General features: G+C 38.2%; 1 protein-coding gene across 1 annotated transcript in view; it reads right to left on the bottom strand.

Annotated features, from left to right (window-relative positions):
- Positions 1–23,423, bottom strand: part of MORC1 (MORC family CW-type zinc finger 1) — a gene marked incomplete at its 5' end in the record, with an annotated part of 137,846 nt that overhangs the window by 31,095 nt on the left and 83,328 nt on the right. Inside the window, 3 exons of the mRNA XM_081138323.1 lie at positions 7,385–7,489; positions 15,761–16,000; positions 16,933–16,998. Of these exons, the coding sequence (XP_080994449.1) occupies positions 7,385–7,489; positions 15,761–16,000; positions 16,933–16,998 (411 nt within the window). The remainder of the gene's footprint in view (positions 1–7,384; positions 7,490–15,760; positions 16,001–16,932; positions 16,999–23,423) is intronic.

Here is a 23,423-nt window from a genome sequence, read left to right as displayed (position 1 = left end):
AGACAGTCATTTTTTCTGTATCTCATAAAGAGGCTGGCTCTGCTAGTGAAATTTCTGACACTGTGAGCAACAATCACAGCACCACACAGGTTCATGGAGAGGAAATGGTAACATCACCAACCAAGAAAACTGACTGAGAACTGGCATGCTTTTAAAATTAAGGCAACTTCAATCATCTGAAATCATGTTATTGCAACATCAATGCAGTTTCCCATTAAAAATCTCTCAGAGGAGCAAAAAAAATAATTATATGTATTTAGAGTGAATGTAGCTGGTTTAAGGAGTAGGCAGGCAGGTTATGTGCTTTTCTTCTTTTTTATCTTCTTTTGGGTTACTAAGCCATTTTTTCCAGTTATATTGTCATATAGTACTGATGCCAAAACAGAGTACTTGGAGTTGCTGTTTTTGGTTTTTGTTGCTGTTGTTATTTGGCCACCAGAGAGCACGTAGATGCCAGAAACTCATCAGCTCTTCCATACGTTACTCGGCTTTTATAAAATACCATGGAGGCCCTATCAGTGACCCTAGGCACTCAGAGGGGGTTGATGCCTTTCTTGAGCCAGAATCAGCCCCTTTTGAAAAATGCCCAAAAAGCTAACCAGGTGTAATTGGTAAAGGACTTGGCTCTGTGTGTGGCAGGAAGACGGTTCCATCCACTAACTCTTTTCTTCATATATCTTTCTTGAACTCCAGAAAGCGCCACACTTTGGGTTAGACACAGAAGGTTACATCTGTCACAGGAAATACCAGATGCTCCATCGCCAAACTCATAAAATACATCTGCTGTCAGTGGTAATACAGCCATCAAGTTTTTAAAAATGTCTTCACATTGGGAAAATGAAATAAAGTCATCTTCCAGTCTGCTCTCGAGGCCAAGTGCAAGCCAAAAAGAGACCTGAATGACCACGGATGACACAAGGCTAAGGTCAGTTGGACCAAGAAGGCACTATGCTTCCCGGCTATTAAACAGGCAGCTCTCACCTAACCTGAAATAACCGCACCAGAGAGATTCTCTCACTGGCTCAGCAATCTGAGTTTGCCACTGACAGTCACAGCGGTAACTGAAAGAAGATTAAGGTTATTTTAAAAATGAAAAAACAACAAATACTGATATTTAGGAAAAAGGTAAATGCTGCTTTGTATTGGAGTCAGATGATTTGAAAAACGTGGACTAGGTGTACGTGCTCCACCAAGATGAATAAAAGCATGAATATGTAATATAAGAAGTTAATACCGTTATGACACTGGCGGGAGTCTCGGCAAACTATTCCTACTCAACTTCTCTAACTCCCTGTTGGCGCTGTTAATTTTATTCCCCTGGTGTTCCTGAATTTTCAAGCTTTCTTCAAATTAATCATTTGCTTTCTTGACCATCTGTTGTGGTCTGGCAACCTAATTTTCCCAGTCACCTTCCAGAACAGGATGTCTCGTCTGCAGAGTCAGTTCTTGAACTCATCTGATGACACAACTTGAGACTGCTTTCCTCTCTGTCCCAATGCGTGGTAATCTAGTCCCGTTACTTCATTTTTATTTTTCCTGCTTCTGTTAAGCATGGTGCAGTGACAGCTGATCCGAATGTATCACTTGGATGTGCACTGGGGTGACGTGGAGCTCATATGCCAAATTTTGCCTGGAGTCAAGCTGAACTGCCAATTTATCACACGGCAGTGCACCAGAGCTTTTCACTGAACGCAGACAAATCCTTAATTACAACAGTACCACAGGGCACTGCTCCAGTAAAAGAACCGCAGCAACCTTTCCTCAGAGACGAATTCCCCCTATGAAGGTTGGTACATCTCTAAGAGGTGCTATAAAAGAATTTCTACTCCCTTCCCATCAGGGGTTAACGAAGACAAGTTTGAACTTTATGTGTGGGTTTGCAAATGCTTGAGACAGAAATAGTTCAGCATATTCAGCATTTGTTAAAAGAGAGAGCAGGGTGTGTGTTCTGAGCATGGAAAATTGGAAGTAATAAGATTTTCTGGAGACCATAGGTCAGTGACACCAGCTCATAAGAGGGGTTTGTGGTAAGGTTATGCCACAAACATATTGCTAGAGTGATTATCTTGGGCAAGGAGAAGATGCTCCTTCCTAGGAATCATCTTTGAGATGATGGTCCTGATGACTGTTCTGTGACTTAGGTTGACTGGGAAGAGAAAAGACAGGTCTTGAACAAAAAATAACTCCATTGTATAGGTCAGATTTAGGGGATGGACTAAAGGGAAGTTAGAGTAAGGAGTTGACAGTGGATTGATTTTTTTAAAAATAAATTCAAGAAACTTAGCTAGAGAACGCCCATCTATAGAGCTTTGAAAACTTGTCTAAGACAAAATGTTGAATGTTAATCAACACAGTATGTAGTTGTACCTTGAAATCCTTACCACTGAGTAAAATGTACTTCAACCAACCTGTGTGGAATGAGCTGGTTGAATTAATGTAAGGGACAGGATATGGAGATGGACAATAAAGAGAAAAGTCTTTATAAAAAGTGGCTAAGGAACTGGGAGCTGAAGTGGAACAGCTAAGGTTCAAGGTGACCACTGCTGGCAGTGTGACCCTGAGCAAGTTTATTTTCCTCATCTGTAAACTGGAGATGAAAAGAGAAATTACTCCTCAGCCTATTAAAATCATTAGATGTGAAGTGCAGTACCTGAATTTCATCATAGCTGCATAAAAAAAGAAAGGCTAACTCCACTAAAACTCACATGCATGTGCACATACAGAATTTCAGAAAATAGTTTTACAGGGTCATAAATAATAAATCTGGATCACAGTAGTTTACCCTAAAATGGAGAAGGGAACAGTAGCTGTGCTAACAAGGTTGTGAAAAATAATGAAAGAAGTTTGCTGCCGTGCAGGCTGATAACCCCTCACACATCATCTCCAAAGGTCTGGCTGGAAGGCTGTCTAGGGCATTTCAAGGAGGATTAAGATGTCCTTGAAAAGAATTCATTATTTTCATTACTGTTTGTTTTTTATTTTTATTGAATTTATAGGGGTGACACTGGTTAATAAAATTATACAGGTTTCAGGTGTACAATTCTATAGTACATCATCTGTATATTGTACTGTGTTCACCACCCAAAGTCTAATCTCCTTCCATCACCATTTATCGCCCATTTACCGTCTTCTACCTCCCCCACCCCCTTTCCCTCTGGTAGTCTCCATACAGTTGTCTGTGTCTATGAGTTTTTTTGCTCAATTCCTTCACCTTCTTCACCCAGCCCCCCAAGGTCCCTCCCCTCTGGCAGCTGTCAGTCTGGTCTCTGTATCTCTGAGTCTGTTTCTATTTTGTTTGTTAATTTTGTTCATTAGATTCACATGAGTGAAATATATGCAACTTGTCTTTCTCTGGTTGGCTTATTTCACTTAGCATAATACTCCCCAGGTCCATCTATGCTGATGCAAAGGGTAAAAGACCCTTCTTTTTTATGGTAGAGTAGTATTCCATTGCGTAAATGTCCCACAGCTTTTTATCCACTCATCTACTGATGGACAACTGGGCTGCTTACAAATCCTGGCTATTATAAATAATGCTGCAATGAACATAAGAGTGCATATATTCTTTCTAATTTGTGTTTTGGAATTCTTAGGATATATTCCCAGAAGTGGAATTGCTGGGTCATAAGGCAGCTCCATTTTTAATTTTTTGAGGAACCTCCATACTGCTTTCCACAGCAGATGCACCAGTCTGCATTCCCACCAAGAGTGCACAAGGGTTCCTTTTTCGCCACACCCTCGCCAGCACTTGTCATTCATTGATCTGTTGATGGCAGCCATTCTTACAGGTGTGAAGTGATAACTCACTGTGGTTTTAATTTGCATCTCTCTGATGATTAGTGATGTTGAGCATCTTTTCATATGTCTATTGGCCACATGTATGTCTTCTTTGGAGACCTGTCTATTCAGGTCCCTTGCCCTTTTTTTAATTGGGTTGTTTTTTTTGGTGTTGAGTTTTATAAGTTCTTTATAAACTTTGGATATTAACCCCTTATTAGATGTGTCGTTGGCGAATATGCTTTCCCATTCAGTGGATTATCCTGAGAATTTTTTCAATCTCAAGAAAATGGCTGGAGTTTTAACTGCACCCCAGTTGGAGGCTTCCAAAGCTGCAAATCACCTGCAAGGTCTGATCAATAACACTCAGTGCACGGACTTTGAAAATCAGTGGCCTGTGCTGGCTAAAAGGGCATGCATAAATTAGTATCAAAAATGAAAGAGAATGCCATGGAAGTGACACCAACAAGATCTATGATCAGAAATAACTGGAGGTGAGGAAAATGAAGCCCACACCACACGAATGATTGGGGAGCATGCTGAATGTGACACCAAGTGCAAAGAGACAAAGGTTAAAAATGACTAGAAAGTAAGAATTATCCCACTGGGAAAGGAAAAACAAAAAAATGTGGTTTTTTTACAAATAGCTTCAATAGACTGTAAGCCCTGGAGGAAAGGTACAGAAAGAGCCTTCAATCAAGAATTGGGGGATGGAGGAAGAAGGCTTTGGGAAAGCAGATGAAACTGTTATAACCCTGAGCCACAGCAGGTGAGGTAACTGTGGAGAATGAATGATAACATGGTTGAAATAATCAATCTGAAAAGTAATCGACATTCTTATCATTTCACTTGAAATTGCACAGTCAGTAAGAGAGCCAGAGTGAGGTGTCTCTGAAACTTGGAAGAGAGGGATATGAAATGCCCTAATATGAAAGAAATCCTTTCAGAAGGCAGACGGACAGACATTATTGACACAGCAAAAGAAATAGTATGCTGCTCAGAATGGATTCATTATGCATACAACGTGAAAAAATATACGCATAGGAGCACAGGTGCACAGGTCAGGGAGGCTGGGCCCTCTCACTGTTATAGTCACATTGGTAACATCACGCATCACCTCTTTTGGGGGGATAGACACAGCAGGCTGCGTTAGCTGGAAGCCTTTTGAACATTCAGACACGCAGCTCACCAGCGACTGTCAGGTTGCAGTTGACTAGCCCATGCAGACTGGCGTAAAGGGATAGAATACAGAGTGTGCGGTCAGTCTGAGACTTCCAACCGCAGTGAGGCCGTATTCATCTTCTAAGTGACTAAACTGCCACTATGATCTTATACAACAATCTCATGAGTTCGGATCATGGGAAATCATCCCTGTGAGATGAACTTTCTTTAGTGTGCTGAACCTATTCCTAAGCCTATTGCACCTGAAAATAAGACCCTGGGTCCCAGTAAATTCATCGAAGTAACAAAAACCACCTGGCTATGGGGCAGGAGTGGACGGTGTCCTGTGTGGTAGCTAAGTGTTCATAAGTGACGACCTGTTGTAGCACTGTTGGCCCCGAGTGCCTTCCTTCTTTAAATGTGACAGGGATGGCGTCGGAGTTAAAGCACATGCTTACACACACACATACACACAAGCACTACAGCTAGACCATAGCTAGGAAGGAGCCCAGGGGTTAAGATGAATCATTTTTCATTTCTGAGTTTAAGAAAGTATAGACGAACAGACACTCAGAATTATTTCCTACTGGGAATTACTGCCATTAAAGCCAAATGGAGAAACTAATAAGCAACTCTGGATAATCCTTATTTATCCAAATTAATTAGACACCATGAGTTTCAAAACAGGCTTCCTACTAGGATCACGGGGACACAAATAAACGACACCACACACATACAAGTAACTTAAGAACCTGAGAAATATTACATAAAAAGACAACAATTTTAACATAAACATCATACCTAATCTATGAAAAGCACTAGCTAAAAGCTCGGAAAGGTGACGAAGCCATGGCTGCATAAAAACACACGAAGACGCTGAAGATTCTGCAAAGCAGGTGGTGACTGGTACTATTCACAGGTATAGCTACACCACATTTTGCCTCGAAGCAGTAAATAAAGGTGGCATTATTTACCAAAGTACTTGCATTTTTTTCTCTTTCTTTTGGGCCTCTAATTTTTTTCTTTCTCCTTTGGAAAATATTTTGGTGGTGTTCCCTCCCTTCACATCCTGGACTTAGCTGTCCCTTATTGGTCAATAAGGAGGTACTTTCCTGCTCCTTTTCACAAATCACTCCTAGCTCTTTTCAGCATCCTTCAGATGGCTTCTTAAAACAATTATAATTTATGGATGAAGTGCTATGATGCCTGGGCGCAACGGGGACACGGGGGACACGAATGAAACAAGACTGGCTATGAGTTGATCACTGCTGGAGATGAAAAATGGACACACAGAAGTTAACTGTGCTATGGCTGAAATTTTCCATAATGAAACATTTAAAAAATAAGACCAATTATTATTAAACCATGTACTTTATGACAATGATTTTCTGCTGAAGGGCACAAAAATTGGGCTCAAGTCAGAAGACTTTATTGGCTCATTTGTAATTGAAATCTAATCTACAATTCCAAATAGCATTCTGAGGTACCTTACCTAAAGACATGTACGATGCCAGACCCTTTTCTAAATCCTCTCATTATGCTATCATGTCAAAAACAGCAACCACCTAAGTGACAATAGTTATTCTTAAAGTTTAGCTATAAGCATCTCAGAAATAAAGGTAAAAAGAGAACTATAGTAACTAATAAAATTCATGTTCTGATAACAAAATATCAAATAGATTTTTCCTGGCATTAAATTCTAATGGCTAAATGAACTTTGCATTATAATACAAAGGACACTATATAACATAATGGGCAATGTCTTTAATGCTATATATGTTTCTCATATGGTCAGTCCTTGAGTCAATTCTTCCTAAACACCACGGGCTTTGCACTTGGGTCAGTGAGGCAAAGCCACTCTGTTGGGGTCTATGGTAGAATAGCTTTTTGATATCAACTACCAAGTTAGAGTCAAGGATACTAAATCAAGGAGAGTAAATGGAAAAGTATGTCCATATTTTTTTAATAGCAGGGCTTTAAATATGGAAAAGTATGTCCATATTTTTTTCTTAGCAGGGCTTTTTGACAGTGGCATAGTTAAGTCAATTTGGAATTACACTTTCTAGTGAGCATTCATATTACATATTACAGAAAGATTCATATGCTTTGGGTTTGGGCATGCAGGTTTTGGGATGACCTTCAAGTTATACATAAAATGTGTATGTATTTACATAATGTTAAAGCTTTTACACCCTAATAACTAAAATGAAAAGCATCGAGAACTTGTGGTCAGGAGGTATAAACTACAATTTTATTTTTACTAGTTTGTCTAGCCCTGGGCAAGTAACTAACTTTTCTGAGTCTTGTTTCTTCATCTAAAAACTAGGTCATTCAATTAAATGTTTTAGTTACTTTGAGGCACTAATGTAAAATGCTTGGATTCATCTAATCTTGATGAAAGTGAATAAATCTCAAGGTGTCATTTATCCAGTAAAGATTATCTCACCAGGATTACATCAGAATCGCTGTTGCCAGTTTCAACTTCAATCACATCCTGACATTCCTGCACAAGATTCTGATTCAGCTTCCTTTTCATTTCCCAAGAAGAGGCCTATAGCAAGGTATTAACAAAAAATATACAAAGATTTGTAGTAATTGATAGTACACGTTAAACTCCCTTCACTCACCTTCTATTAACTTCTGTACAGAAGCAGACTTCTGTGGGGTAAATATAAGAAATTCAATTTCTGATCATTGCTCTCAAGGAGGATATGATTTAGAAAAGCATAAGTAAAGCTTAAATAATAACAGACATTAAAAAAGAATGTGTATGAAATGAGTGGTATAGACTATGGTGCTCAAGAGTGAATCAAAGAGCTTGTAGTATTTTGCAAATCTGCGTGAATTACTGCCCACATACTGGATAAATAACATCTCATATGGATATATACATTGATCTTAAAATTTATGGAGGTGTTGCTGGAAGGAGTGAGGTATGTATTCATTTCAAATATCTATGATGGTTTTCTCTTATTATGCAGTTCTTAATCAATGGATATTAGACATGCCTAGTATTATGTGAGATATCTTCATCATTCTTTTGATATTGAAAGGATGTCCTCATACTTGAAAGGTGAGAACGGTTAATGGAAAATTTATGATGCACGGAAAGGTCTTCTTTGATTAGAATGGGTAGACGCAGGCTCTTAGCATCTTGAAGGCAGGAACTGTGTCAATCTCTGAGTCCTCAGCACCTGGCCCAGAGTAAAGCCTTAATATTTTGTTTGTTCAGTGAAATGAATTAACAAAGAACACTGAGGGGAAATTAAAACGAATTAAAAGTTGCAGATGTAAGAAACAGTAAGTACATTATTTTTAGTGGGAGCCCTGTTTTCAGAAAGTGGGAGAAAAGTTGTTTGGGATAAAGAAAGCAGAATCTTCTGAGAAACACAAGGGTGTGATAAAAACAACTCTCTAGGAAGAACAGTTAATTAATTACCTGTATTAACAGAGCTGAACTGTGGTGCAAATAAGCTAAATCATTTGCTAATTCCAGAGCCATTTTTATCAGCTTTTGGAGCATGTGATACGATTTTCTCAGAGCACATCTGCCTTCCTAATCCCATCTACTTAGGCTAATATTAAAATTAATTACACTTCCTGCGCCTTCCTCTGGTAGTGGTAATGCCTAGTGCTGTGTTTACTGGACAGAATATTAAAAATTTTACTGCACATAATCTTCAAGTAATTGAAAGTTGTTTCAATTGCAGTTTAAAACCTGATTAAATTCATTTCTCAATAGCTTATAAAGAATGACACAGTCTCCTGATCTATCCACCTCACTTCTAGATTTTTATAAATATAGAATATCTTTGAAGTGAAATTATCTTACCTTTCCAGGAGCTGACACATAACCAGTCTCCCTTTCTTCACCCTCCACTTGCTAATCAATCCATCCTAATCTTCTACCCTCTTCACTCTAAAACAACAACAAAATCTTTCCTGAGATCATCCCTATTACTTCTAAGTCATTAACTCAATGGACTTTCCTTAGAGGCCTTCGGTCTCTTAATAGAATTTAGCCTCTCTGACCATTTCACCTTGGATTACCTGCTACCCACCCCCTTACTCCTCTTGGTTTTAATAATAAAACAAATTCCCGATTTCTTCTCTTTCTGCTCTGGCTATTCCCTCACAATCCCCTGTGCACACATCTTCGGACTGCTAGACATAAGATACCAATATTCCTCTATCTAGTCTTTCTTTTCTTCTTACCCTTATTCCTCCCTTGGTGTGTCCCCTTGGGAGTCTCAAACTGTGTAAGCTGAACACATGTTCCTCCTCACAAGCCCAGGCACCTGCTAGGATATTTATTTATTTATTTGTTTGTTTGTTTGTTTGTTTCTTTTTAAAAATTTTAAAATATGTTTTTATTTCTATGCAAATGGAAAGGAAAAGAAAGCTGGAGTAGCAATTCTTATTTCTGACAAAACAGACTTCAAAATAAAGACCATAACAAGAGACAAAGATGGTCACCACATATTACTAAAGGGATCAATCCAACAGGAGGAAATAACCCTTATAAACATTTATGCACCCAATATAGGAGCACCTAAATATATAAAAAATCTCTTGGGGGACTTTAAAGGGGAGATTGACAGCAACACAATCATAGTAGGGGACTTTAACACCCCACTGTCAGCATTAGACAGATCATCAAGACAAAAAATCAACAGGGAAACACAGACCTTAAATGAATCACTAGACCTAATGGATTTAATTGACATTTACAGAACATTTCACCCCAAAGCAGCAGAATACACATTCTTCTCAAGTGCACATGGAACATTCTCAAAAATAGACCACATGTTAGGGAACAAAGCAAGTCTCTACAAATATAAGAAGACTGAAATAATATCAAGCATCTTCTCAAATCACAATGCCATGAAACTAGAAATCAACCACTATAAAAAAAACTCAAAAGTATTCAAACACATGGAGGCTAAATAGCATGTTATTAAACAATGAAAGGGTTACCAAGGAGATCAAGGAAGAAGTCAAACACTTCACGGAAAGTAACGAAAATGAACAGACAACAACCCAAAACCTATAGGACACAGCAAAAGCAGCCCTGAGAGGAAAATTCATAGCAGTACAGGCCTATCTCAAGAAATAAGAAAAAGATCTAATGAACCATCTAACACAACAACTAAAAGAACTAGAACGAGAACAGCAAGAAAAGCCCCGAGGAAGCATAAGGAAGGAAATAATAAAAATCACAGCAGAAATTAATGACATAGAGACTAAAAAACAATACAAAAAAATCAATGAAACCAAGAGCTGGTTCTTTGAAAAGGTAAATAAGATTGATGCACCTTTAGCCAGACTCACTAAGAAACAAAGAGAGAGGACCCAAATAAATAAAATCAGAAATGAAAGAGGCGATATAACAACTGACCCAACAGAAATACAAAGGATTGTAAGAAAATATTATGAGCAACTATATGCCAACAAATTGGACAACATGGGGGAAATGGACAAATTCCTAGAAGCACACAACCTTCCAAAGCTGAATCAAGAAGAGGCAGAAAACCTGAATAAGCTGATAACAACTAATGAAATTGAAGCTGTAATCAAAAAACTCCCAGCAAACAAAAGTCCTGGACCAGATGGATTTACAGGTGAGTTTTACCAAACATTCAAAGAAGAATTAACACCTATTCTATTCAAACTATTCCAGAAAATTCAAGAGGGAAAACTCCCAAACTCTTTTTATGAGGCCAGCATCATCCTAATCCCAAAATCAGATAAAGATACTACAAAAAAAGAAAATTACAGGCCAATATCCCTGATGAACATAGATGCTAAAATCCTCACTAAAATACTAGCAAACCGGATCAAGCAATACATTAAAAAGATCATACATCATGACCAAGTGGGATTTATTACACGGATGCGAGGCTGGTACAACATCGCAAATCAATAAATGTGATACATCACATAAACAAAATGAAGGACAAAAATCATATGATCATATCAATACATGCAGAAAAAGCATTCGACAAAATCCAACACCCATTTCTGATAAAAACTCTCAGCAAAGTGGGAATAGAGGGATTATATCTCAACATAATGAAGGCCATATATGACAGACCTACAGCCACCATCGTACTCAATGGGCAAAAACTAAAACCATTTCCCTTAAAAACCGGAACAAGACAAGGATGTCCACTTTCACCACTCTTATTCAACATAGTACTGGAAGTCCTCGCCATAGCCATCAGACAGGAAGAAAACATAAAAGGCATCCAGATTGGAAAGGAGGAAGTAAAACTGTCATTATTTGCAGATGACATGATATTGTACATAGAAAACCCTAAAGACTCCATCAAAGTACTACTAGATTTGATAAAACGAATTTGGCAAGGTAGCTGGATACAAAATCAACATCCGGAAATCAATGGCATTCTTATACACCAACAATGAACTTTCAGAGAGAGAAACTAAAAAAGCAATACCATTTACCATTGCAACTAAAAAAATAAAATACCTAGGAATAAACTTAACCAAGGATGTAAAAGACCTGTACTCGGAAAATTACCTGACACTGAAAAAAGAAATAGAGGAAGATTTAAACAAGTGGAAGAATATACCATGCTCATGGATTGGAAGAATTAATATCATTAAAATGTCCATACTACCCAAAGCAATTTATAAATTTAATGCAATTCCTATTAAAATACCAACAGCATATTTCACAGACCTAGAACAAACATTTCGAAAATTTATAGGGAACCAAAAAAGACCCCGAGTAGCTGCAGCCATCTTGAGAAAAAAGAACAGAGTGGGAGGGATCACATTACCGGACTTCAAACTGTATTACAAAGCCACTGTAATGAAAACGGCCTGGTATTGGTACAAAAACAGGCACATACATCAATGGAACAGTACAGAGACCCCAGAAATAAACCCACACCATTATGGCCAGTTAATATTTGACAAAGGAGGCAAGAGTATCCAATGGAGTAAGGACAGTCTCTTCAATAAGTGGTGCTGGGAAAATTGGACAGATACATGCAAAAGAATGAAACTAGACCACCAACTTTCACCATACACAAAAATAAACTCAAAATGGATAAAAGACTTAAATGTAAGTCACTAAACCATAAAAATCCTGGAAGAAAACATAGGCAGTAAAGTCACAGACATCCCACGTAGTGGACTTTTCACTGATACATCTCCTAGGGCAAGAGAAACAAAAGAAAAAATAAACATATGGGACTACATCAAACTAAAAAGCTTCTGCACAGCAAAAAAAACCAGCCTCAAAATACAAAGGAACCCCACGGTCTGGGAAAACATATTTGCCAAGGATGTATCTGATAAGGGGCTAATTTCCAAAGTGTACAAAGAACTCATATCACTCAGCAAGAGGAAGACAAACAACCCAATTAAGAAATGGGCAAAAGACTTAAATAAACACTTCTCCAAAGAAGACATAGGGATGGCCAAGAGACACATGAGAAAATGCTCGACGTCACTAATCATCAGAGAGATGCAAATTAAAACCACAATGAGGTATCACTTCACACCTGTCAGAATGGCTGCCATCAACAAATCAACAAACGACATGTGCTGGCGAGAGTGTGGAGAAAGGGGAACCCTAGTGCACTGCTGGTGGGACTGCAGACTGGTGCAACCACTATGGAAAATAGTATGGAGGTTCCTCAAAAAATTAGAAATGAAGCTGCCATTTGACCCTGTGATTCCACTCCTAGGAATGTATCCTAAGAATCCTGAAACATTCATCAGAAAGAATACATGTACCCCGATGTTCATAGCAGCACAGTTTACAATAGCTAAGATCTGGAAACAGCCCAAGTGCCCATCAGTAGATGAGTGGATAAAAAAGCTGTGAGACATTTACACCATGGAATACTACGCAGCTGTAAAGAAGAAGAATCTCGTACCCTTTGGGACAGTATGGATGGGCCTGGAGAATATTATGCTAAGTGAAATAAGCCAGGCAGAGAAAGACAAACATCACATGATCTCGCTTATACATGGAATCTAAAGTACTTAATAAACTGATGAACAGAATAGATTCAATGACATGGAAGCATAGATGAGACTGACGAATATCAGAGGGATGGAGGAGGGAGGGTGGGTGGAAGGGGAGAGAGTAACCAAAGAATTTATATGCATATATGCGCAACCCAAGGGAATGAACAATGGTGGGGAGAGGGACTGGGGAGGGAGATGGGACGGGGTGGAACGGGTCACTGGGGAGAAAAAGGGACATCTGTAATATTTTAAACAAAAATAAAATTTTAAAAATAAATAAATAAATAATAAAAAATAAATAAAATATGTTTTTATTGATTTCAGAGAGAGGAAGGGATAGGGAGAGAGAGATAGAAACATCAAAGATGAGAATTATTGATTGGCTGCCTCCTGCACCCCCCTAGTGGAGATAGAGCTTGAAGCCCGGACATGTGCCCTGACTAGGAATTGAACTGTGATCTCCAGTTCATGGGTCAACACTCAACCACTGAGCCACGCTGGCCGGGCTAGGATTTCCTACTTCAATGAATGGAATCACCATCCACCCAGGTGCAGGAGCCAGAGATTCTGTAGTCATTCTTGCCATTTCTCTCTGCTTCACCTTCTATATCCAATACATCACCAAGAAGGGTCAGTGTCCCCTCCTCAAGACAACACAGAAGGAACAAATGGATCCACTTCCTTCCACTCCCACACCATTACTCTAGCCCACACTACCATTGCCTCTCAGTCAACCACTATAATAGTCTAACTGCTGTGCCCGCATTCGCTCTGCTCTCTACTGACCCTTCTTCCATAACTCAGCCAAATCAATCGTTTCTAAAGGAAAATCTAGTCACGCCACTTCCCTGCTTGAAGCTCTTCAACAGTTTCCCATTGCTCTGAGGATAAACGCAAAATCTCTTATCAAAGGTCATATATAGAACCTGCATGGTTCTGGTGACTCTGTACTTGTCTCACACCAGTCTCTTTCCATCTCTCTGCCCCACTGTAGCTTACTTGTCCTCCTAAGGTACTTTGTGTTCCCCATGTTCCCACTTTAGCAAATGCTGTTTACACTAACCAGTTAGAAATGCTCTTCCTCTCTTTGCGTCAATTCATTTGGAATTCTATCCTAAAAGTTCATCCATCACTTTTTCAGGGAAGATGTCCCCTGTTCTCCCAGATAAAGTCAAATTCCCTGTTATAAGTACTCATGCTACTAAGTCATAAAAACTGCCCTAGTCGCAGTTTACATTTTTCTGGTAATTACTGGATTGTCTGTCTCAATGTAAGGTCGATGGAGCAGGGATCAGGTATATATGCCCTACCTGAATACTTGTATACACACACGCACGCACACACACACTCACACTAAGTGAATCTCTATATTTAAAATCTAAAATGTCATATTCTAACACTTGGGCGCACTTCAACTTGTTAATCATTTGTGTGTTGCTGCAGCATGCTACCTACCCATAAAATACACCAACAAATCCCAAATCTTGAAATCTCACAGTTAATTAGTGGAAGTCAGGGTTAAGGGATAAAACTAATTTTTATACAGGACATTACTAACATGCAGTATTTTGGACATAGCAAGTGTGCTGAATCAGCATCTGCTGAATATATGAACTTGTATGTATATGATACATAATTCAGAGTAAAATGCTGATGATTGTATCAGATTCAGCTTGGCTTCTATTGTCTCAAAAAAAAATGATTTATTGCCAAAATTTCAAAGTTATAGGGAACTGGACTTTAAATATTTTAAGAAAACCAGCTACTCAAAAATGGAATGAGAAAAGGCTGCCTTAGGAGGTAATGAGTCTCCATCAATAAGGATTTCCAAGAAAAGTCTATACACCATTTGCCAAAGACATTACAAAGGAATGTGAGAGATATTTCTGTAATGTAACTATTGTTCAGAATAATTGCTTCAGAAGGAACCATACCTAAAATACCTTGTCTCCCACAATGCGTAACACAGAATCTTTCACAGGGCAGAAGTTCAGCAGATATTTGCTGACTGAAGCAGTTTATTGCTTTCAGAGCCTATGGCACTACATCTTAATATATTTTATGGTGGCCAATATCCACCCTTGAAGGGTGAATTTAATTTTTGGAAACAGGAAAAAGACATTAGAAGTCAAGTTTGATGAACAAGGCAGATAAACTAGGCCATAAATTTTGACTTATAAAAGATTTAAAATGATAGTGAGATAATAATGTCTGCAATCATTTAGCAGTGAATCTGGCATAGGGTGAATGATCACTCAGTTGTGGGTATTGTCATTATTATAAACTGAATCTGAGGGCTAATTCTCAAAATAGGACTTAAATAAGGATAACATTGTAAGAATGAAAGTACAGTGATTCTTTTAAAAGAAACAAACTTGCCCTGGCCACTGTGACTCAACTGGCTGAGCATCATCCCATGCACTGAGAGGTTGCTGGTTCGATTCCTGGTTTTGGGCTCAATCCCCATTTAGGGCTGTGCAGGAGGCAACCAACTAATGTTTCTCTCTCCCTCTCCCTTCCTCTGTCTCTCTAAAATCAAGAAGAACATATTTAAATAAATAAAAGAACCAAACTCATTTGGATACGTGGACATTCTTGGGTAGTACATTTGTTACTAGCAATCTGACTTCTCCACCGAAAGACAGAACTCAGAAGAAAAAACTGAAATTGGGACCTTGTCCAGGAAACTCAGATTACAATGTGTATGCTTTGAGTGCTTTAAAAATGTGAAAATGAAGTGAAACCTTTACCAAATGCTATATCTGGAGCAGATGAATTACTACACATTTGGTGAACCAGAAAAGAAAAAAAAAAACACCTGGGATGTCTCAGGGAGTCTGACGCTTTCTGGCACGGCTGCCAGATGTCGCTGCTGTGGTTCCACCTTCTTTCTTGTAGACTTCATCACTTTAGTCTCTGAGACGAACTCCACGTCAGAGTCCCTCCCTTCTGTGTTTCTCTTCCAGCTTCTGTGGCTGACCGAGAGCTCAAAGGATGCAAGAGACTCACGCTTCAACTCATTATCTGAAGGCCTGATTTTCTGAGTTTTTGTCTTTTCCTTAAACAACAAAGAACATCTTTTTATTTTTCAGTAGTCAGCTTATTTACAATTAAGCAACGTTTTTCTAAAAACCTTATAACATCAGGTGATATTTATTACTAATAAAAACCTTAAAAAGCAAAAACTTGGAAACAGACTTCAGCAAATGTGTATCACTGCAATGGCTAATTCAGAATCTGACTCAGCAGAGCTGGGCTGAGTCAACAAATCCAATCTGAGGATGCAGAAGACCTCAAACTGAGAACAATGTGCTTCCTGACATCCTCCCAACAGATTTACTTGCCTTTGGCTCCCTGGTGTATATATATATATATATCAGTAATCTACTTATCTAAATGTTGGCTGGGGGTTATCAATCCTATCACCTGCCCATTAAAAAATGTGAGTAACTAAAATTATAGAGTTTTCCATATTTTCTGTGTGATGGTGTAATTGAAAGATTTATCTAAAGATTAAAAATATTCTCTCTACACTTTAAATTTTATATAACACACATTTGAGGAAAATAATGTAATATGACATTTCGGGGACATAAGAAACAATGTAGGACTTACATATACAATGCATTTCTAGGCAAATATATATCCTCAGACAAATCAATCTCTATATATATATGATTAAATATATAAGTATATATCATATATATCCATAGAAAATACTGGAAAGAAATACATTAAAATATTTAAAATAGTCATCAGCTCCAGGAAGACAATAGGTGATTTAAATTTTCTTATTTATATTTGATTTTCTGAATTTTACCTAACAAACATGCATCAGTCTAATAAGAAAAAAAATGGTGACAGTTTTTAAAAAATTCAATAGTGCTTCACTTTCTGAACCTCATAAACCATGACGACATTTGGCCCTTGATAAATCTTATCCTTTATAGAGAAGCATCACACAAATGGCTCAATTCTTTAATTACTCACCTTAGATGCTGAAATTCGGCAAATGGTAGTGAGCTCGGGGATCTTGCTTGTTGGTATAAACTGAGGCTTTTATGGAAAAAGTCATTAGACAAATGTCAGTACAAATAACTTTCAATCAGCATATTACATTAATTGAATATTCTTCATTTCTTAAAAAAGAAGTTTTGAGATTGTATATCCTCACTGATAATTATTTAAGGGGTCCCTTTCAGTTTAGGTGCGGACTGGATAGTACAAGAGAACCGATGGCTGTTGAAACATTGGGGAGCCAATGTCTTTTGAGCAAGTTCAGGGTGCCCCTGAATCAAACACCATCTCCACAGGCCTCAACTCCCCTTTGGGGGGACTCTTTGTCCCCTACTTTGAGGTTCCAGCATCTGGAATGAATTCTGATCTTCAGCAATAGCTCCGTCTAGTTCAGAGCTCTAGGCCTGAGCTTCAAGGAACTTTTAAGGGTAGAGTGGCCTTAACTGTGTCCCTCCTCACTGGATGCTGCCTTATCCCCACCATCCAGCTGTTGCCTTGTACTCAGAGGCATGGCTAGAGAAAGGAAGTATTTCCTCTCCCTGAAAAAGAAGCACCTTTTAAGTAAAACTGGCTGTGATCATTGTTACCCTGCAACGATGAGATGATAATGAAATACACAGAGAGAAGATAAACAACAACGCAGGCTCTGCACCCCAGGCCCAGCTTCACTACCCTTGGGTTGAAACCTGGTTAGGGGTCCACCTGCACCTCTTTTCAGTGCACCCATTATCTTTCACTGTGGTATCCATTGTGGCATCCAGCTCGGTCCAGATTCTCTAGGACAGAATATTTACCTTGCTCTCGTAAGTACCCTATCCCCAAATTGGAGTCCTGACTCTTACTAAGGGTTGGATCTGTTCTCTGCTGAAATTTTTTTGGATCTCTGCAAAGATTTTGAAATGGTGCCTTTTCCTCTATGCTCAGATCCAAATGCTCCTTGGTGCATCTCATAAACTGTAGGCACCTTCAAGGCAATTTCCCCCACTTTTTTGAGGTAGGGAAAAATGGTGGTATACTCTTCACATAGTCTGCATCTTGATTTTTTACTTAAGGATATATCCTAGTGATCCTTTTGTTAGTACTTAAAAAGCTTCTTCATCCCCCTTTTTAGCTGCATTGTATTCTAATGCATTGTTGCACAACATTTTATTTAACCAGATCTGTTGATAGACATTTAGGTCTTCTCAATATTTTACTATACGAAATATTTGGCAATGAATTGTAAAACAGGTAATTTAGTAAACAGGTAATTTCATATTTGTGTGAGTACATCTATACAATCAATAACTAACAGTGAAATTTCTGGGTCAAAAGGTATATGCATTTGTAATTTTGGCTTAGCATAGAGTCATTCTTGTGAATATTCCAAGAGTACTCAATAAAAAGTGCATCTTCCATTTTGATAATACAGAGTTTTATCTATATCAATTATATGTTGTTGCTGTTATTATTATTATTAATTATTAGGTATTACTGACAGCAAACTAAAGCTTCTTATTACTAGTATGATTGTCTCCTCTTTTTCCATGTATAATTTGTAGGTTTTGCTTTATGGAACTCCATACTACATTAGCTAATGTGAGAGATTTGGAACTGATATATCTTCACTGTGAACTAATGATTTTAACCTAATTAAATGTCCTTCCTTGTACCGTTTAATAGTTTTCCCCTTGAATTTCAACTTCTCTGATTTTAGTCTGGGCACCTGTTTTATTTTTGTATATTTATCTGCATTTAACCCTTCTGAATTACCATTTTAGATGTGTGTCTGGTATATAGTGCAGGCTATGTGATACAACCTGAATTCCTTATCTTTTATTAAGGTAAACTTAGGCCATTTATATTTATTGATATCATATGTGTGTTTGGTATGAGTTGGATATGATTTTGTTTTTATAATTTTTCTTAAGTTTTTAATCCAGTTTTTTGTTTTGTGTAGGTACTTCTTATATTAGGTCTTCCCTTATGACTACCATTATAATAATAACTTTATATAATACTCTTATTCTTAGTTCTTTCTATTTTAGAGAGTATCTATAAGTTTCCTACTCTGAATAGTGACAATACTTATTTTCTCTTCCCTATTTTCTTCCACTCCCTGATATTTATTGATAATATTATCTTTATTAGTGTTTATATTAGTACCAAAAAGTATGTTTAAATTGCTTAGTAAAAAAATCTACTAGTACAGCCCAGCTGGGCCTGGCTCAGCGGTTGAGCATTGACCTAGGATCCAGGCGATCGGGGTTCGATTCCCGGTCAGGGCACATGCCCGGGTTACAGGCTGCAGCCGATCAATGACTCTCTCATCATTGATGTTTCTATCTCTCTCTCTCCCTCTCCCTTCCTCTCTCTGAAATCAATAAAGATATATTTAAAAAAAAAAAAAAATCTACCAGTACAGATGAGGCAAACAACTTACATTTCACCTTTCATTCTTGATCTCCTATTTTCCTTAGCTGAATTATTACTACATTTCCAGGACATTTACACTCAATTTGGTACCTAATGTCACATAAGTTTTAGTTTTATTTCTATAGTTAAGTGCAGTCAATGCTTATTTCCAGTTCTTTATTGGAGAATTTTCAGGTATTTTTTGGTTGGTTCAAGTTCCATCTCTAGTTGTTTCCTCAAAAGGAATCATGAGAACAATATTTCCTGAGGTGTGTTTTTTTCCTATTTTCAAAACTATTTATTTGTAGGCTTTTTATTTGAAAATGGTATGGTGAATATAAAATTCTTGGTTTACAACTCCTTTCCTTGAGAATCTTATAGTTTACTTCACTACCACCTGGATCTGAGATTTTTGTAGAGAATTTGAAGCCAATCTTTTTCTCTCTATATAAATGATTTGATCTTTATGCCTATTCACCAAAGGATTCTTTTTTTTACAGTTGAGTAACTTTACTAGAATATGCCTTATTGTTTACTATTCTGGGACAGTTTTCCCTACCATGCAGTGCACTGTTTCAAATATGTAGCTTTAGGCTCCGTTTTTTTCTTGAAAACTTGAAATTTCCTGATTTATATCTTTAAAAAATGTGTTCTTCCTTTACTTTTTCTTTGAGTATTCCAACTATGCAAATATTGAATATCCTTTTATTAGATGTGTGTGAATACCTTTAACATATCTCCCACAATCTCAGTCCTAGTCATCCTTCCTTCCTGTTTTTCCTACATCAATCAGGCCTCATCTCTGCTGTGAACTTTCTCCAATTTCACTGGCTCCTTTCTCTTAGTCCAGAAGCACTGACAAATCTCTCCCAACCACAATTTTATTTTTATTTTCCCAACGCTAATTACCTTCTCAGCTTCAACCTTATCTTCTCTGCCCTTTCAGTAAAAATTTCCTAAAGTAGCTTACTACTAATGGCTCCCATTTCTTTATCTTTATTGACTTCTCAACCCACATGCCTTACTCTCTGAAACTTATCTTGCTTATGTGAAAAAATGACTTTAAGTTATAAAAACCAATGGATTAAGACAATGAGAAGACAAGCCACAGACTGGGAGAAAATGTTTGCAAAATAAACATCTGGTAAAAGACTAAAATGTTATACAAAGTGAACAAAGAGCTCTTAAAACTCAACAATAAAAAAGCAATCAATTAAAAATTAGCCAAAATATATATGTACCCTTATGTTCACTGCAGCATTATTTACAATAACCAAGACATGGAAACAACCCAACTATCCTTCAATGGATAACTGGATAAAGAAGATGCGGTACATATATATGATAGAATATTACGCAGCCATAAAAAAGATGAAGTACTGCCATTTGCAACAACATGGGTGGATCTTGAGAGTATTATACTATGTGAAATAAGTCAGACAGAAGAGGGCAAGAGCCATATGATTTCACTCATATGTGACACATAAAGGAAATAGCAACAAACAAAAAAGAACCAAACTTATAAATAGAGACAACAGAATGGTGGTGACCAGAAAGAAGGGGAAATCAACAAAAAGGGTAAAGGGGGTCAAATATCAGGTGACAGAAGGAAAGATTTTGAATGGTGAGCACACAATTGAGGAGTCTCTGAATAGGGGAAGGATGATTCTAGACCACTGTGAAGCAAAGGTCATAGACAAACATCAGTCAGTTCTCTAAGAATGAATTAGAACCCTCAGGTGTGTCAAGAGACCACTCCCCACCCTTTGAACTCAAAATCAGAACAACTGTGAACTATAGATCTTAAAACTGAATTCAAAATGTAAAGTTGGGTCCTAAGTAAGAGGGGAGATTAGGTCTAGTGAGTAGCTTGCCTTTGAAGGAAGTCAAACACCTGTATCCTGCCCCAAGCAGACTCAGAAAAAACAGTCCTGAGATGCAACCAGGATATCAAGCAGCCTCTGACTGTCCAGATGAGCACGCGCACTAACTGAGAAATGGATGTACATACAGTCCAGGTACTTAAGGAATTTTTGTAGGTTAGAGATCAAATAGGCATATTTGCACCGAAACCCAAATTAGTATTCCATTAAAAATCATTTCAGGCAACACACCTGAACCTCTACTTATTTCTCCACCTCTGTAATGGAATAGAAATGACTTACTGACATGTGACAAGACTGCCTGCCACTGTCAAAGCTATTTCTATCCCTCCTGGAGTAAGGATGAGCTCCTTCTGGAATCACATTTCTACGGGTCCTCGGCGGCAGCATTTGGTCACTTCTGTGAAACCCAGGAGCAAACAGTGGATGGTGCGCCTTGGGCCCAGTCCCCAGGGCAGAACAGGCTGGCTCCTGAAGCCAGGAGCAAGGACCGTCCTGGTCTGCCCTGGAGCTCGACTGTTCTCATGTCCCTCTGACTGCTGCTGCTGTCCCGTTTGTTCAGTAAACTGAGAATGTCGCTCTGTCAGGTAGTGTGACATCAATTCCTCAAGAAAGGATAAGAGAGTAATCTGCACGAGCAATTCAAGCTAAGAAGCTGAAGAGCTTTTGTGAAACACCTACTGTGCCCAACGGGGAGCCAGAGGTGCTGGTGGGAGGAGCCCGGGCTGCTCACCTTCAAGAAACTTCTCAACTGGTTCGTCGTGAGCAGCTCCTTTAACGTCTCACGTGCTGCGCTGTGAACACGCGGCCACAAGTGTGAATATATTACACACTCTATGGAAAACCAATGCATCACCACAGAGAAATGAGGCCTTTGTAGCGAGCGTAATAAAGTAAAACATTTCAACTACAGTGAGTATAATAGCCTCTTGTTAGACAAAGGGCTTCAGGTGCCATAAATTTTAGATTATGGCAGTTTATGTAAGGAGGCTGAAAGTACTCTTGATGAATAAATATATCTTCTAAAACATCTGTCTGCGTAGTTATACAGATTTGGAATCTCAGCATCCTACAGGATAATGACACATTGAAAAGATTAAACTGTAAACAGGAAAATGTGCTCACATTCTTCATTGCAAAGTTGTGCTCAGATATGCCATTCCAATTGGAAAACACAGCTAAATGTTCAGCACATTTACCGCTAAAACAGCCAGTGTGAGACTTGTCAGATTCAACTACGTATTTCATTTTGTGTGTCCACGTGAGCACTACAAAGAAATAGACTGCTATTGCTGGAGTTCTTTTTCAACAGGCATGGAGTTTTACACAGGCTGTTCATTTGATGCAAAGACTATGAACACGACAAATAAAATCCAAATGCAGCCTCTGCAATCCCATCCAAATGCAACATTTTATTCTGAGCATGTGTAAGGACATTTTGGTTTCCAATTACATATGCAAAAAGGTTTTAAGTGTAACCTATGTAGAGTCAAGCAATCCAATCAAATGAAAAATATTTATTTTTGTGCCTATTTATAAAGAATTCTGCATAAATCAAATTCCTCTAATCCTTTACTCTTGTTTGGTAAAACACCTGTTACGTAAAAGATCCAGGCCTAAGTGTTGCTGGGAATGCAAAGATAAATAAAAATGGTCTCTTGTTTCAAAAACTTGTAGTCTAATATGGGAGACATTATATACACAAGTAACCATAATACCAGGTGGAAAGTAAAACATGCTCGAAGGGAAATGAGAAAAAACTTCATACAGGAATGACATTAGTTTCGGATCCTGAAGGATGGGGGAGGGGCAGACGCCACTTCAGACAGAATGGCAGGGAGAAGGCCCTCAGAGCAGCAGGGGAATGGAGAAAACCCATAAGGGGCACTGAGCAGCTCAGGGGGAGAACCTGCAAGAGGGAGGACCTTATTCCAGAAAAGTAACCAGTGCCAGATAAGAAAGCCTGGACTTACTGTAGGATAAGAAATTAATACCGATCAGAAGAGATTAACCCAGAGAGACCTAGTGAGCACATAAGCAATGCAGCCCATTTGCACAAACATACTGATCACAGAAGCATATTACCCATTCTCATTACTTTTGTACAAATGGGTAAATGTGAGTAGGCTTCATTCAGGGAATTAAGTTATTAGCTGTCCTATAATGACTGAGAGCATCAAGTGGATT

The sequence above is a fragment of the Miniopterus schreibersii genome, assembly GCF_964146895.1.
Source record: "Miniopterus schreibersii genome assembly, chromosome: 5".
In the NCBI taxonomy this organism is placed as follows: Eukaryota; Metazoa; Chordata; class Mammalia; order Chiroptera; family Miniopteridae; genus Miniopterus; species Miniopterus schreibersii.
The sequence above is the reverse complement of the archived record's forward strand: the minus strand, read 5'-3'. Positions and strand labels throughout refer to the sequence as shown.